The sequence below is a fragment of the Danio rerio genome, chromosome 14, assembly GCF_049306965.1.
Source record: "Danio rerio strain Tuebingen ecotype United States chromosome 14, GRCz12tu, whole genome shotgun sequence".
Classification (NCBI taxonomy): domain Eukaryota; kingdom Metazoa; phylum Chordata; class Actinopteri; order Cypriniformes; family Danionidae; genus Danio; species Danio rerio.
This window is the reverse complement of record NC_133189.1, coordinates 53,039,360-53,057,407: the sequence shown is the minus strand read 5'-3', so window position 1 is coordinate 53,057,407 and position 18,048 is coordinate 53,039,360. Positions and strand designations below refer to the sequence as shown.

General features: G+C 35.8%; 1 protein-coding gene and 1 long non-coding RNA gene across 7 annotated transcripts in view; one reads left to right on the top strand and one right to left on the bottom strand.

Moving 5' to 3' along the window:
• Window positions 1-18,048, bottom strand: part of LOC141377608 (uncharacterized) — a 135,572-nt gene that overhangs the window by 7,674 nt on the left and 109,850 nt on the right. The window lies entirely within an intron of this gene.
• LOC101884594 (A disintegrin and metalloproteinase with thrombospondin motifs 2) overlaps window positions 1-18,048 on the top strand; it is a 467,863-nt gene that overhangs the window by 433,018 nt on the left and 16,797 nt on the right. For all 6 annotated transcript variants that reach the window (XM_073922289.1, XM_073922287.1, XM_073922286.1 and 3 more), the window contains 7 exons: window positions 2,039-2,214; window positions 6,266-6,399; window positions 6,473-6,593; window positions 6,916-6,996; window positions 9,813-9,976; window positions 12,557-12,716; window positions 15,864-16,002. In XM_073922289.1, the coding sequence (XP_073778390.1) occupies window positions 2,039-2,214; window positions 6,266-6,399; window positions 6,473-6,593; window positions 6,916-6,996; window positions 9,813-9,976; window positions 12,557-12,716; window positions 15,864-16,002 (975 nt within the window). The remainder of the gene's footprint in view (window positions 1-2,038; window positions 2,215-6,265; window positions 6,400-6,472; window positions 6,594-6,915; window positions 6,997-9,812; window positions 9,977-12,556; window positions 12,717-15,863; window positions 16,003-18,048) is intronic.

Sequence of the window (18,048 nt, the reverse complement as noted above, 5' to 3'; positions counted from 1 at the left end):
TGCCACGCCTTAAAAAAATTCCCCTCCGACCCTCTTAATGAAAACCTGATTTTTTCTAAATAAAGACAAGATATAATTTCTCTAATCCACTGAGCCTGAGTGAGAGGATGAGAAACCTTCCATTTTAGCAAAATAGCCCTACGTGCCAATAAAGTCGAAAAAGCAATGATTTTACACTTTGAAGAAGGCAACTGTATATCCGCTGAAGTAACCCCAAACAGTGCCACCTGTGAATATAGATCTAGCTTGTGCTGAAGAATCACAGCTAACGTATCAAATATTAACCTCCAGAAATGCTCTAAGTTGGGGCAAGTCTAGAACATGTGAAATAAAGTGCCTTAATTTAAATTGAATGAGGGACTGCCGGGCACACACTGATGATGGGTGAATTTTGTTTAAGAATTTAGTCCCACAGATCATTCGAAATTGAACCACAAAGATCCTCTTCCCAAGCACTCTTTGGGCTCTATTTTGACGGTCCATGCACAGAGCGCAAAACGCAGGGCGCAAACGCTTTAAGGGAGTATCAGAATACATTTTTGCTAATTTAAGGACGGGAAAATCCACTTTGCGCCGTGGCACATGGTCTAAAAGGGTCGAGTTTATTCTCTTAATGAGTTATAGGTGTGTTTTGAAAATAAACCAATCAGAGTATCATCTCCCATTTCCTTTAAGAGTCAGCTGCGTCGCGCCATAAGTGTATTTGCTGTTTACATGACGTAAAGTAAGTGTTAGTGGAAAAACTGAGCATTTCACAAGCAAACAGTTTACAGTTAACATCTTTATTTTTTTTTACAGGAAACATTTAAACAGAGCATCTACCGAGAATAAAAGATAAATGATCTACTTTCGCTCTCGTGGATAGGGAAACCTTTGCGCATAGACATCAATTAGCCTATAAATAATTAATTTAAAATAATTAAATTCAGTTCTAATTTCCAGCAAACGAATAAATGAACAATAATAACAAAGTGTGTTCTAAAACCTGAGTTATATCCTAAAACACATGCTGTGCCCCATATGGTCTAAAACCTGACAGGTGGACAAATCTAAGCTTGTTTTTAACATAACAAATATAAATATGAATATAATAAATAATACTGCTAATAATAATAACATTATACAAAAGCAAATTGTTATGAATGAACTGAAAAAGCCTCCCGAGATGAAGAAGACATAAAAGCAGTGGTTTTTCATATTTATGTAGGGTAGAAAATAATATGTTTTGTAATATTTTAATCCTTTATATTTATATTCTATATATATATATATATATATATATATTCTTATTATATTCTTAATATTTTATTTTTTTCATATGTAAAGATATTTGCGTATTGCTCTACATCATGTGTGTATTAAGCAGTGTGTAAGCGAGGCGCAACTCTGCGCCGGAGTTTAGACCGGGTTTGTTTCGGTTTAATAAAAAATCTATTATAGTTTCTCAAAATAGCAACGCGCCAGAAGTGCGCCTCAGAACGCCTTCCTTTTTAGACCAGAACGCCTATGGGCGCACATATGAGCGCTAATGCATTTGCTATTTAAACAGCGTAGCGCAACGCCTCAAAACGACTTTTGCGCCAAGCTGAAACTATTGCGCCGTGCCTTGCGCCACATTGTGCCGGGTGTAGGATAGGTCTCTTAGTGTTATCTGTAAAGGAAGATGACTGGTTCAGAAGTAGATTATACAACATAGAAATGGAGCCTTTAACTAATATATTACTGGGGAAAATATCCAATTGCCTTTTTTTCAGATATTGCAATTTTGATTTGATTTGCGATTTAATTTTGTAGTCAAGCTTTAATTTAAACAGCACCTTTAATTTGTTTTGGTTTTAATTCACTCCATATAAATCAATTGCAACCACTTTCCTTAAAGAATATTTGTACATCCAAAGAATCGTTTGTTTTTTCAGTGTAATAAAGTAAAAGATTAACAAAAAGCTGATTAATACTGAAACAAATCTAATTGAACATAGTTATGAAGTTAATTTATCTCTTATTGGGATTTTCTTCCATATCCTTTGACCACCTCCAGTCCAGCAAACGGTGGACGTTTTTGCTCCGGCCCGAGCTATCAGTTCCAGATGTGTAACACAAAGGAGTGCGAGGACCCGAACTATGACTACAGAGCCGAGCAATGTAGAAAGATGGACGACAAGTTTGAGTACCAGAATACCTGGCACCACTGGCTGCCTTATGAACACCCTGACCGTAAGCATTTTACTATCTCTCTGACTGTCTGCCTACAGTGGAAAGAGGACATTTTAGAAACACTGTTATTTATTTATTTATTTATTTATTTATTTATTTATTTATTTATTTATTTATTTATTTTAAATGTCCCATTTACTGCATTGGTTGCAACACACTTTTTATTTGAAAAGTCAACTTGAGTAACTCGAGTATTGTTGTGAAAAGAAATTAATTAGCAGAAACCAGTAGTCGAGTTGCCCCTAATATATCTTCATTCATTCATTCATTTTTTTTTTTCGGCTTAGTCCCTTTATTAATCTGGGGTCGCCACAACGGAATGAACCGCCAACTTATCCAGCATATGTTTTACACAGAGGATGCCCTTCTAGCTGCAACCCATCTCTGGGAAACATCCACAACCACTCATCCACACACATACACTATGGACAATATAGCTTATTCAATTCACCCATAGCACATGTCCTTATGGGAAACCCAGAGCAACCAGAGGAAACCCATGCCAAAATGCGGAGAACATGCAAACTCCACACAGATATGCCAACTGACCTAGCCAAGGGTCAACCTTCTTGCTTTGAGGTGATTGTGCTACCGTATTGGGGCTTAATTTCTGGACAGATTGGGGTATCGTATTGGGGGGGGTCGTTGGGAGGTTAGCAGAGTGTTGGATAAAAGAGGAGTGTTGCGAACGCAAATTATGAGCCGAGGCGTGGGTTGGTTGTCGCGGACAAAAGTAAAGAGAGTTGGGAAGTCGCAGAACAAAGTAAAAGTGAAGAGTGGATGATGGAGGAGGGCGGGTGAGGAGGGCGATCGGTAAAATGAGCTGCATATAAATGTAATGTTGGTAACCATTGACTTCCATAATATTTTGCTGCGTCCGAAACCGCATACTTCAATACTACAGTATATAGTACGCTAAAATCAGTATGCGAGCCGAGTAGTATGTCCGAATTCATAGGCTGCGTCCGAAACCGCATTCTTCCATACTATACAGTACGCTAAAATCAGTATGCGAGCCGAGTAGTATGTCCGAATTTATAGGCTGCGTCCGAAACCGCATACTTTCATTCTATACAGTACGCTAAAATCAGTATGCGAGCTTAGTATGTCCGAATTCATAGGCTGCGTCCGAAACCACATTCTTCCATACTATACAGTACGCTAAAATCAGTATGCGAGCCGAGTAGTATGTCCGAATTCATAGGCTGCGTCCGAAACCGCATTCTTCCATACTATACAATACGCTAAAATCAGTGTGCGAGCCGAGTAGTATGTCCGAATTCATGAATTCATAGGCTGCGTCCGAAACCGCATACTTCCATACTATACAATACGCTAAAATCAGTGTGCGAGCCGAGTAGTATGTCCGAATTCATAGGCTGCGTTCGAAACCGCATACTTCCATACTATACAATACGCTAAAATCCGTATGTGAGCCGAGTAGTATGTCCGAATTCATAGGCAGCGTCCGAAACCGTGTAGTAGATGTAGTAGATGTAGTACATCTGAATTCCATTCATACTTTTCACGTTCATACTGTATAGAGCGTACTTTTCTAACGGCCGAGTAGTATGTTTAAATTCAAATGCAGTACCTGCTGAGTAGTAGGCGGTTTCGAACGCAGCCATAGAATTCGAAAATCAATATGTGAGAAGTACCCGGATGACTTACTACTTCCGGCAAGATTCTGGAGTGCGCATCCCATGCACACTGCGCTATCCCATAATGCCCCGCGAGAGCATTCATGAATGGAAGTGAAGCGACGCAACTGACGCAGGTAGGTCACGTGACCATGACAAAATAGCAGATGTAGTAGGTCCGAATTCCATTCATACTTTTTACGTTCATACTGTATAGCATGTACTTTTCTAAAGGCCGAGTAGTACGTTTAAATTCAAATGCAGTACCTACTGAGTAGTAAGCGGTTTCAGATGCAGCCTTTGTTTTTCCTACTATGAAGATCAATGGTTACCGCCTTTCAGCTTTCTTCAAAATAACTTCTTTTAGTGAATAAATGTAAATTTGTTTGTGAACTACCCCTTTAAAACTGCTCCTTTTCTCCAGTAAGGATTCTTCAACAGGCCGTAAGCAGTGACCTCTCATCTTAACCTTGTTATTTTAAATGATTAAAAGGCATTAGATCATTTCCCACTGCTGTCCTTCAGGATTCAGCTCAGTTTATCTGATGTAATCTTCTCTCCTCACAGCTGTTCTCACTTACATGCTGGGCACACATCAAAATATAAGTTCACACACTTTTTTATTTATTTTTTCCATGTGTTGTGTTCATGACATCAACATAAATCCCTCCAGAGTTATTAAAACTGGACATCTGCCTCCGTTTTATGATCACAAAGACAACTCCAGAGCAGTGCATGTAAATAGGGACTTTTTGAGTCTTTTTTTAATGTTTTGAATGAATTACTGAGGAATGTTTGCAGTTTATGTGGCATCACACTGTAAAATGAGCTCAGATACCTTTAATCAGATGAGGTAAACACTTTTACATTCAAAATACATTTACTGTGCTAGTTGCTCTTTTGGTGGGAAAATCTACTTTTTTTTATGCAGACTGTGAATAAATGCTTTACAATTGTTGGAAAGTTTAGCAGATGTCACATTGTGCATGGATATGATTTGGTCTTAATGGAAAACCGAGCTGGATGCATTAGCAAATAGTCCTGGAAAATTAGTGTCCTGTTTTGAGATATTCTGAAAATCTGTCTGGTGAGATTAAATGTAATGTGCTTTAAAAGACCATGTAAAAACTACCAGTAGATCATTCAAACCTTGTCAAAGTTGATGATGGTTATAATGATAGTTGATGGAAGAATAACATTATGTTTGCATGTCCTCTGTTGGACCAATATGGAATACATTTTATTTTATTTTATTTTATTTTTTATTTTTTTGTTTTTATGATTTTGGATTTTATTGTTTTATCATTTTATTTTGTTTTATTATTTTATATGATTGCTTTATAATTTTGTTTAATTTAAATTTATTTTATTGTTTTATCATTTTATTTTGTTTTATTGTTTTATAGTTTATTTTGTTGTTTTATTTCTTTTATTTTGTTATCATTTTATTTTGTTGTTTTAATTGTATTTAATTTTGTTTAGTTTTATTTAATTGTTTTATAATTTTATTTAATTGTTTTTTTTGTAATTTTACTTTAGTTTTATAATTTTTATTTTATTGTTTTACAATTTTATTTGATTGTTTTATAACTGTATTTTATTGTTTTATTATTTTATTTTATTGTTTTTTAATTTACAATTTATTTTATTTAATTTTATTGTTTTATATTGTTTTGTAATTTTATTTTATTGTTTTATAATTTAATTGTTTTATAGTTTTATTTTAATTATTTTATAATTTTATTTAATTTTAATTTATTTAATTTTATTTATAATTGTATTGTTTTATTTAATTTTATTTTGTATAGACTTTTATTATTTTATTATAAATTGTTTGTTTGTTTTTTTTTTTAGTTTTGGTAAACCTTTGAAAAAACAATGTATTCATGTTCTATGTTGGATCAAAATCAAATATAGTTCATATACTTTTTGTAGCAATTTCTAAATTTCACTGGTATATTTTTATTTATTTATTTATTTGTTTGGTGGGTTTTATTATTCTGTACATGGAAACTTTTTTACTCTCTTTTAGTAAGGCGAACTAATCACTTGAAAAACATATTGTTGACTCACTTTAAGTAAAGTCAACTAAACGTTGTTCCTGAAATTATATGTTTAAACATGCAAATGAGACATTCTTTTATATCTGAGATATGTAATTAATTATGCATTCATGTCCAGAATTAAAATCTAATAAAACATTTTGTTTTATTTTATCACTTTGTTTTATTTTAACATATGTATATTTTATTTTTTTTTATATTTTATTTTATGATTATTTTATTTTGTATTATTTCATAATTTTTATTTAGTTTTATTAAATTTTTATTTAATTTAACTTTTATTTTATTTTATTTTATATTTTTTTTATTTCTGTCACTCACACATTTCTCTGGTCTTGTTTTCCACAGCTAAGCAACGCTGCAAACTATACTGTCAATCCAAAGAGAAGCGAGTTGTAGTGAACATGCAGACCTTGGTTGAACCTGGGACGCGCTGCTCCTACAAAGACCCCTACAGTGTGTGTGTGTACGGCGACTGTGAGGTGAATAACAGCGTGTTTCTATTAAACACATGTCTTTAATTGCCTGTGGCTCACGGTGTGTGTCTGCCTTCAGAAAGTGGGCTGTGATAATGTGGTTGGATCAGCTCTACAGGAAGATAAATGTGGCATTTGTGGAGGAAACGGAACCAAGTGCAAAACTCACAAATTCGACTTCACCTATGAAAAAAAAAGAGGTACGTCTCTCAAGTCCAGACACAATAGTGCAATGCAAGCGTATTATACACTACCTGACAAAAGTTTTGTCGTCAATCCCAGATGTACATATGAGAAAATGTGACCCAGTAACTAATTTGAGGTTGTCAGAAATGTACAAGGCGTCCTCTATTGGATTTGTGAAAACAAAAACTGCAAGAAAATGTAGTCCTGGGTAAATATGTGTTGGTTCTCAAAAAATGTAGCCCTGGTCACATTTTTCCAATAAGCCTGGGTTGGATTGTTTAATAGGGTGGTTAACGTACAGTAATAGTGATTGCCTGTGTTTTACATCTGCATTAGATGTCTTTAAAGTGCTTGTAGTTCCCAGAGGAGCGAGACATCTCTTCATCCAGGAGCTCAACGGCACTGCTCACATCTTAGGTAAAGTAAAGAGGTTTTCCTTTAGTTTTTCTTACAGCAAACACAGAAGATGTTACTGCACTGTGAAAAAGTCTTTACTTAGAGTTTTTGCCTTGTTTCTTGTCCAAAATAGTCAGAAATAAGGTCAAAATTAAGTGTATTTTTCCATTAAACAAGCACATAATCAATATTATTATAACCTCACAACATCGTCTCACAGCAAGAAGGTCGCTGGTTTGAGTCCTGGCTGGGTCAGTTGGCATTTCTGTGTGGCGTTTGCATGTTCTCCTCATGTTGGTGTGGGTTTCCTCCGGTAGAGATGCGCGGATGGCGGTTACAGCCGCAGAATCCGCGGATAAACCACGGATCGGGCGGATGACGTGACGAAAAATAATATTTTAATTAAATTCGGGCGGGTGGTGGGTGGTTGTACTGTTTTTGTACACATAGCTGGCACACCAACGAAAAAGCCTAGGACTGACTTTACAGAATGAGAGGAGGAATCGGATACACTAATTCTGGATGAAGTACAGAAGTCTTCCTCTACAAAATTAAGAATAGACGGATCAGCAGAGGAAAATCTACTTTCCTTTTGGGAGAAACAAGGCAGTCATTCCCACGTCTACAGCACCTTGCCAAGAGAATTCTATGCATTCCAGCAACAAGTGCTGCAAGCGAGCGCTCCTTCAGTGCAGCAGGGCGCATTAGAGGCCAGGCGCTCTCGTCTGAATGTTGAAATGATGTGTCAAAATGCGTTTTCTATTAGGCTACTATAATAAAAAAAAATTGTACAGTTCAGTGCGTTTCATTTAGGCTATTTATTTATTTATTTTTGTCCCTGTGCACCGATTGGAGACGGAGTTCACTGCTGATATTCTGAGAGCTTTATAGGGTGCTTCTCATTTCTTATTTGTGTATCCTCGTTTCCTTCCCTTGCTTTCTTTCCTCGTCTTTCCACCCCTATAGGATGCGAGGGAAGGACGCAAAAAAAACAAACTCAAGGACCGAGGAATCGAATCAAGTGAAAAGACACGTCCTCGTATTGTTTAGCATCACTTCAAAGCGTCAATTAATGCTGGATTTGACTTGCACTTTTGGATTAACTGCATGTCATTAAACACATTCTCTAATTTCTAATAATCAATAAAGAAACATTCATTTAATAATAAAAAGGAATAAGCCATTCAAATAAAGAGCTCAGTCAGCAGATGGCGGGCGGGTGCGGTTTTAAAAATTGGTCAAAAATGTTAGTGCGGATGGATGGCGGACGGATGATGAGTTCTATGATGCGGTTGCGGATGAAATAATAGCCCATCCGCGCATCTCTATCCTCCGGGTGCTCTGGTTTCCCCCACAGTCCAAACGCATGCACTATGTGAATTTAATCTACTAAATTGGCTGTAGAGTATGTATGTGTGTGTGTGTGTGTGAATGTGAGTGTGTATGGGTGTTTCCCAGTACTGGGTTGCAGCTGGAAGGCTATGTAAAACATATGGTGAATAAGTTGGTGGTTAATTTAGCTGTATCAATTCCCTGATGAATAAAAGGGTTAATCTGCCAACATTTCCTCTTTTCCCAGGAGTCTCCTGTATTTCAGACCCATCTCTCACCATCCTCCCGTTTTGTTATTTCTCCCGGAAAACTCTCTTAATTTTAGCCCCCCCCCAACCCCGCTCTTCAGCTTTAATATCCACGGGTCGCCGACTTTGATATAGTATCTGATTGCAGTGGCCGCCCGATACCTGGTCCATATAGTTACTAACACCACAGTACAGTTACTAACCCAGATCTCAACTGTGTTATTCAGACAAACACCATCCCATCAACCCCCACTAATCCCTCAAACCCCCACCCCTCCTCCGTCCCCCGGCCTATTGGAGTTTTAGACAAATGTTGGCAGGTATGGACTAATGCCCTATTTACACGGGGCATCAGCGTCAACGCTTCCCATTCACTTAAAATGGGTGACCTCAGCCATTGCCGAACTGCATTGTGGATCTGTTGGCGCCGCTTCAGTGGCATTGCTCGCTGCAGAAGTTGGGTCTTTCTCAACATTTCAAGCGCCGACTGAAGTGTCAGCCAATCAGATCGCTGTATGGAAATACACTAGCTCAGATAATAGCCGATTGCTGACTAATTTCATTGGCTGACGCTACTATGACGATTGCATCAGCCTCAACTTCAGACACGCCCTCTGTCAAGCATTGACGCTGAAGCCCCGTGTGAATGGGGTGAAGCTGAAAGAAAATGAATAAATTATAATATTCATTCATTCATTTTCTTGTCGGCTTAGTCCCTTTATTAATCTGGGGTCGCCACAGCGGAATGAACCGCCAACTTATCTAGCAAGTTTTTTACGCAGCGGATGCCCTTCCAGCCGCAACCCATCTCTGGGAAACATTCACATTCACACACACACTCATACACTACGGACAGTTTAGCCTACCCAATTCACCTGTACCGCATGTCTTTGGACTGTTTGGGAAACTGGAGCTCCCGGAGCAAACTCACGCGAACGCAGGGACAACATGCAAACTCCACACAGAAACGCCAACTGAGTCGAGGCTCGAACCAGTAACCTTCCAGCTGTGAAGCGACAGCACTACCTACTGCGACACTGCTTCGCCCTAAATTATTCTATTATTAACAAAAAGCAAACAACATTAAACAAGCAAATAATCAATATTATCACAAACAAGACAATATTTTTAGTTTATCTAGAAAAAGCTTATTGATTTATGATTTTTTAGATATTTGCATTAGAAACAAGACTCTTAAGTACCAAAAGCATTTATTTGCAGTGTGTAATGGAATTCTCTCTCTCTCTTTATTTTCAGCTGTCAAGAATAAAGCATCAGGTGATTTCTTTCTCAATTCGCATGAAGATTATCCAGAGACGCGCTCAGTCATCGAAAAAGGTCTAGAATGGGAGTATGAGAATAAAAACAACAAGGACACCATCCAAACCAACGGCCCGCTGAAGAACGATGTGGTTATAATGGTAATTCTTAAACACACACACACACACACACACACACACACACACACACACACACACACACACACACACACACTCACACAGACATGTAGAAACACATACAAACACATGTAGACACAGTACAGTAAGTAGAAACAAACTCATAATCACATGTACACACACATAAGCAAACAAAAGGAGAAACAAACACATATACACACGTAGACACACACACACACACATGCACACACACAAGTAGAAACAAACTCATAAGAACATGTACACACACATAAGCAAACAAAAGGAGAATCAAACACATAAACACAAATAGACACACACACACACACACACACACACACACATACAAGTAGAAACAAACTCATAAGCACATGTACACACACATAAGCAAACAAAAGGAGAAACAAACACATATACACAAGTAGACACACACACACACACACACACACACACACACACACACACACACACACATACACATACAAGTAGAAACAAACTCATAAGCACATGTACACACACATAAGCAAACAAGAGGAGAAACAAACACATAAACACAAATAGACACACACACACACACACAAGTAGAAACAAACTCAAAAGCACATGTACACACACATAAGCAAACATAGAAAGAAACACACACATAAGCAGACACACACACAAACATAAATACACAAAAAAACATACACACACACACACATTGAAACACACACGTAAGTACCCACATACACAAACCACATACACACATAAGTAGAAACACACACAAACTCATAAATACATAGAAAGACACACTCACAAAACATTCACAGATGAGTACACACACACACAAACTGTGTAGACACACACACACACATAAATACACAAGAGTAGATGCATACACATGCACACAGACACACACTCACACACACACAAGTAGGCATACACACAAACACATACACACACACACAAGTAGAAACAATAACACGCACACGCTGGAATAAACACACACACACACACACACACAAAGCTATAAACACACATACTGTATGTAGACACACACAAACACAAGAATACTCAAGAGTAGATGCACACACACACACACACACACACACAAGTATACACATACAAACACATACGCACACATGTAGAAACAATAACATACACACAGGAATAAACACACACACACACACACAGTTAGAAACACACAGAGTATCTAGACACACACAAACACATGAATACACAAGAGTAGATGCATACATAGCACACACACACATTGACACAGACACAAACACATAGAGACATGTAGAAACACAATACCATGCACACACACAGACAAACAAACTCATAAACACACACATATAGACACACACAAACTGTGTAGACACATACAAACACATAAATATACAAGAGTAGATGCATACACATGCACACAGACACACACACACACACACAAGAAGGCATACACACAAACATATACACACACAAGTGGAAACAATAACACACACACACGCAGGAATAAACACACACACACACAAACAAGTAAACACATACAAACACATACCAAACACATACGCACACATGTAGAAACAATAACGTACATACGCAAGATGGAACTCACACACACAGTTATAAACACACATACTATATCTAGACACACACAAACACATGAATACTCAAGAGTAGATGCATACAAACACACAAGTAGACACATACAAACACATACGCACACATGTAGAAACAATAACATACACACGCAAGAATAAACACACACACACACACACACACACACAGTTATAAACACACATACTGTATCTAGACACACACAAACTCATGAATACTCAAAAGAAGATGCATACATAGCTCACCCACAAATTGACACAGACACAAACACATAGAGACATGTAGAAACACAATAACATGCACGCTAGAAGAAACACACACATATAGACACACACAAACTGTGTTGACACACAAACACATAAGTACACAAGAGTAGATGCATACACATGCACACAGACACACACACACACAAACACATGAACACACACAAGTAGAAACAATAACACACACACGCAGGAATAAACACACAAACACAAAGCTATAAACACACACTGTATGTAGACACACACAAACACATGAATACTCAAGAGTAGATGCACGCACACACACACACACACACACACACACACACACACACACACACACACACACAAACAAACACACACATATAGACACACAAACAAACAAATACCCAGATGAGTGGAAACATATGCACACACACACAAGTAGAAACACTCAAACACACACACACACACACATCAACATGAGTAGAAACACTTATACAAACATATACACACACATACTGTATGTCTACAAACACACACACATTAACATGTGTAGACTCACAGAACAAACACATACACAGATGAGTGAAAACACACACACACAAACACACAAGTAAAAACACACACACACACACACATGTTGAAACACATAAACACACACACAGAAATGCACACATATACATGTAAACACACATAAGCACAAGTGTACACACACACACATAACTGAACTGGTCTGAATGGATTGTCTTGAACTGTGTTAAAGATCAGAATGCACGGATCAGCTAAAGTCAAGCTGTCTATCAAATACATCACTGACAACGACAACAACGGAGCCAATGAGAATAACATGGTGCCTGATAACGCTGTGCCATTTTCCTGGGTGGTGAAGAGATGGACACCCTGCTCCAAACCCTGTGGACGAGGTACTCGAATCCTCACCGTCATTCAGTTCAGATCAGTGTGATGTAGATACACAGCAGAGTTCCCCTTACATCTCTACCGTCTACAAAGATGCATTCACTTTTTTTAAAAAGCCAAGGGCGTAGATTTGCTCTTGATATTGGTGGAGACGTACATCCCCAGAGCACATGTATTGAACAGCACAAATTCTGTTTCGTGCTTTTAAACGCATTTAAACACTTAGGGCCCTATCACACACCCGGCGCAATGTGGCGCAAGGCGCAGCGCAATAGTCTTTTACTACTTTTAGCTCGGCGCAAGGGTCATTTTGAGGTGTTGCGCCCCGCTGTTTAAATAGCAAAGGCATTTGCGCTCATATGTGCGCCCATAGGCGTTCTGGTCTAAAAAAGCAGGCGTGTTTTGGCGCGTTGCTATTTTGAGAAACTGTAAATAGTCTGTTCTTTAGACCAGAACAAAGTCGGTCTATTGTCTGGCGCAAAGTGCACCTGGCTTACACACCACACACAAGATGTAGAGCAATACGCAAATATCTTTACACATGAAAAATATATAATATATTAAGGATATATATATATATATATATAATAAGGATATATATAGGATATTAATATAAATGATTAGAATATTACAAAACATTATTTTCTAGCCTACATTATTTTAAAAACCACTGCCTTCATACTTTCTTCATCTCGGTAGGCTTTTTCAGTTCATTCAATTTGCTTTTGTATAATGTTTATAGTTATTATTGGCAGTATTATTTATTATATCCATATTTATATTTGTTTTATTAAAAACAAGCTTGGATTTGTCCACCTGTCAAATTTTAGACCATATGGGGCATGGCAGGTGTATTTGGAAATAACTCAGTATTTTGACCACACTTGGTTATTATTGTTCACTATTCGTTTGCTGGAAATTAGAACTGAATTTAGAAATAGTTTTGAAACAAATCTTTGCGCTTAACAAACTAAATTAATTATTTATAGGCTAATTGATGTCTGTGCGTAAAGGTTTCCCTATTCAAGAGTGAAAGCGAAAGTGAACCTACTTTACGTCATGTAAATAGCAAATGCGCTGATGGCGCGACATAACTGGCTCCTAAAGGGAATGGAAGATGAGACTCTGATTGGTTTATTCTCAAAACACACCTATAACTCATTAAGAAAATAAACTCAACTCTTTTAGACCATGCGCCATGGCGCAAAGCGGATTTTCCCATCCTTAAGTTAGCAAAAAAGCGTTCTGACACGCCCTGAAAGCGTTTGCGCCCTGCGTTTTGCGCTCTGCACATGGACCGTCAAAATAGAGCCCTTAATAATCCAAACAACAATTAATGAAGCATGTCCTATGCCGCAAAAGTCTATCTCCATGATTTTACTGTACTCTGACTTTGAGGAGGTATAAACGTACAGACATTTTGAGAGATATGTGACGCAATTTAACTATTTTATCCCTATTGTCTATTATTTACAGTTGAGGTCAGAATTATAAGCCCCCGTTTATTTTTTTCCCCATTTTCTGTTTAACACATTTCTAAACATAATAGTTTTAATAACTCATTTTTAATAACTGATTTATTTTATCTTTTGGCTATGATGACAGTAAATAATATTTAACTAGATATTTTTCAAGACACTTCTATACAGTTTAAAGTGACATTTAAAGGCTGAACTAGGTTAATAAGGTTAACTAGGCAGGTTAGGGTACTTAGGCAAGGCAATGTCTTATAGTGGTTTGTTCTGTAGACCAGGGGTTCCCAAACTTTTCAGCCTGCGACCCCCAAAATGACAATGCCAGTGACTCGCGACCCGCAAAATCCTCTGAGGTGGTTATAAATACAGAAACTTTGCATGCAATGGCGCACACACACCAATAGACCCAAGTCTATTCTTCATTAAAAAAATTTTTAATGTATGTGAGTGCTGTAAATGGGCCAGAAAGTTTAACCTGGTGTTATAAAATCAATCTGCTGCATTTGACGCTATTGCTGTGTCTTTAATGTAATGTAATGACCCCAGGGGTCGTAATCCAATACAACTGGTAACTATATGCTACTGTAGTAAATATATAGTAACTATAAACGACTATTTTTTTTCTGTTAAGTAGGTTATGGATAAAATATGGTAATTCTTATGGTTTAATAAAAATAAATAGACTTTTGGAAATCACCAGGCGACCCCCCTTCATTGTCCTGCAACCCCTCGGGGGGTCCCGACCCCCACTTTGAGAACCCCTGCTGTAGACTATCAAAAAATATAAAATTTTGGTAATTGGTAAAAATTAAAAACTGCTTTTATTCTAGCCAAAATAAAACAAGTAAGACCAGAAGAAAACATTTTATCAGACATACTGTGAAATTCCTTGCTCTGTGAAACATCATTTGGGAAATATTTAAAAACAAAATTCAAAGGGGGGCTAATAATTCTGACTTCAACTGTATGTCTATGGAACCCTTTGAGCACATCTAGGTTACTAAGGGATGACAGAGCATTATTTTAGTTTGAAGGTGATTAAATTACTGCTGGGGACATTTCAGTAATTGGTGGATATTGGTGGGGACATGTCCCCTCCGTACATGCCAATTCTATGCCCTTGTAATAAGCAATGGAAGAATAACATTATCTAACCATATCCTCTGACAGACCAATGTTGAGTACATTTTGACATTTTAATATCATATTATATTTACATTAGAATACATGGTTTATTAGTTTTGTTTTTATTTATAGTTGAAGCCCCCTGTATTTTTCCCCAATTTCTGTTTAACGGAGAGAAAGTGTTTTCAGCACATTTCTAAGCATAATAGCTTTAATAACTCATTTCTAATAACTAATTTATTTTATCCTTATCATGATGACAGTAAATAATATTTGACTAGTCATTTTTCAAGCTACTAGTATTCAGCTAAATATCAGTTATTGTATAACAGTGGTTTGTTCTGTAGACTATCGAAAACAAATATTTCTTAAGAGTGCTAATAATATTGACCTTCAAATGTTTTTTATTTTTATTTCTTTTTTATTAAAAGTTGCATTTATTCTAGCTAAAATGAAAAATAATACTTTCTCCAGAAGAAAAAAAATATTATAGGAAACTTTGTGAAAAATTCCTTCCTCTGTTAAACATCATTTGGGAAATCTTGTGTTCAGGCACTCAGATGGCACGTTACGGCTGTCGTAAGACTGCAGAGATGCAGATGGTTCATCGCAGGTTCTGTGAGAAGCTCAAGCTCAAGCAGCCGCCGCCAATGTTCATAGACTGTTACCTGAGAGAGTGTGCGCAGCCCATGTGAGTCCGTCTCGGCTTTTCATTCACATTTACACTTTTAGGGAACATAAATTTATTCATTTTTATTTGTGCTGTGTATAAATGAACCATTAATTTCCATTCAAAATAAAACTTTGTTTTTCACAAAGAAATTATATATAATTTACACGTGTTATATGACTATGAATAGTTAAAAAAGTTTTTCATTAGCAGTTTTCCTGCAGCTACTGTTATACTCCAGCAGATGTCGCTGTCTCACTGCTCTAACTGTTGTTGCTAGAAGGGATACAGCTGCTACCAGATTTTATTAAAATACCCATTAGTTGTATTTTAATAATGTTTACCCTGAACCCTAAACCCAACTTTTACAGTAATCTAGAAACTAATATTATACCGAAAATGTTTCATGTTATTTATTAAATTACCCTTTAAATTGTATTGTATTAATGTCCACACCTACCCCACCACTAAACCCAAACCATCACAGTAACGTAAAAACAGTAATTATACCAATTATTATTTATATTATTCATTAAATTATCCAATTATTATATTTTAATAACGCCTACCCCCACCTCAACCATAAACCCACCCTTACAGTACTGCAAAAACAGCAATTATACAAAAATATTTATCAAATTACCCATTAATTGTATTTTAATAACGTTTACCCCCACTCCAACCCTAAACCCAATATATATATATATATATAAACCAAATCCTCACAGTAATGTAAAAACAGTAATTATAATGAAAAGTATAAATATTGTTTATTAAATTACCCAATGATTGCATTTTATTAACGTCAATCCCTACCCCGACCCACATAGTAATGTAAAAACAAACATTATACCTAAAATCATTTATAATATTTATTAAATTACCCATTAATTGTATTCTAATAACGTTTACCCCCACTCCAACCCTAAACCCAACCATCACAGTACTGTAAAAACATTAATTATAATAAAAATTATATATATTATTTATTAAATTACCCAATAATTGTATTTTATTAACGTTAATTCCTACCCCAACCCTCACAGTAGTGTAAAAACAGTAATTATGATGAAAATTATTTATATTATTTATTAAATCACCCATTAAATTGTATTTTAATAATGTTTACAAACACCCAGCCCTAAAGCCAACCCTCACAGTATGTTAAAACTGGTAATTATAATCAAAAGTATAGATATATTATTTAATGAATTACCCAATAATTATATTTTATTGACGTCAATCCCTACCCCAACCCACATAGTAATGTTAAAAAAAAAACATTTTACCTAAAATAATTTATATTTATTAAATTACCAGTTAATTATATTCAAATAACGTTTACCCCCACTCCAACCCTAAACCCAACCATCACAGTACTGTACAAACAGTAATTATAATGAAATGTATTATATGTTTATTAAATTACCCGTTAGCTGTAATTTAATAATGTTTACACCCACCCAGCCCTCACAGTAATGTAAAAACAGTAATTATAATGATATATATATATATATATATATATATATATATATATATATATATATATATATATATATATATATATATATATATATATATATATATATATAATTTATTAAATTACCTGTAAATTGTATTTTAAAAACATCTGCCCCCACCCCAACCCTCACAGTAATGTACAAACAGTAATTATAATGAAAATTATTTATTTTACTTAATAAATTACAAATTAAAATATATTTTAATAATGTTTACGCCCACCCAGCCCTCACAGTAATGTAAAAACAGTAATTATAATGATTGATATATATATATATATATATATATATATATATATATATATATATATATATATATATATATATATATATATATATATATATATATATAATAATTTATTAAATTACGTGTAAATTGTATTTTAAAAACATCTGCCCCCACCCCAACCCTCACAGTAATATACAAACAGTAATTATAATGAAAATTATTTATGTTACTTAATAAATTACAAATTAAAATATGTTTTAATAATGTTTACGCCCACCCAGCCCTCACATTAATGTAAAAACATTAATTATAATGAAA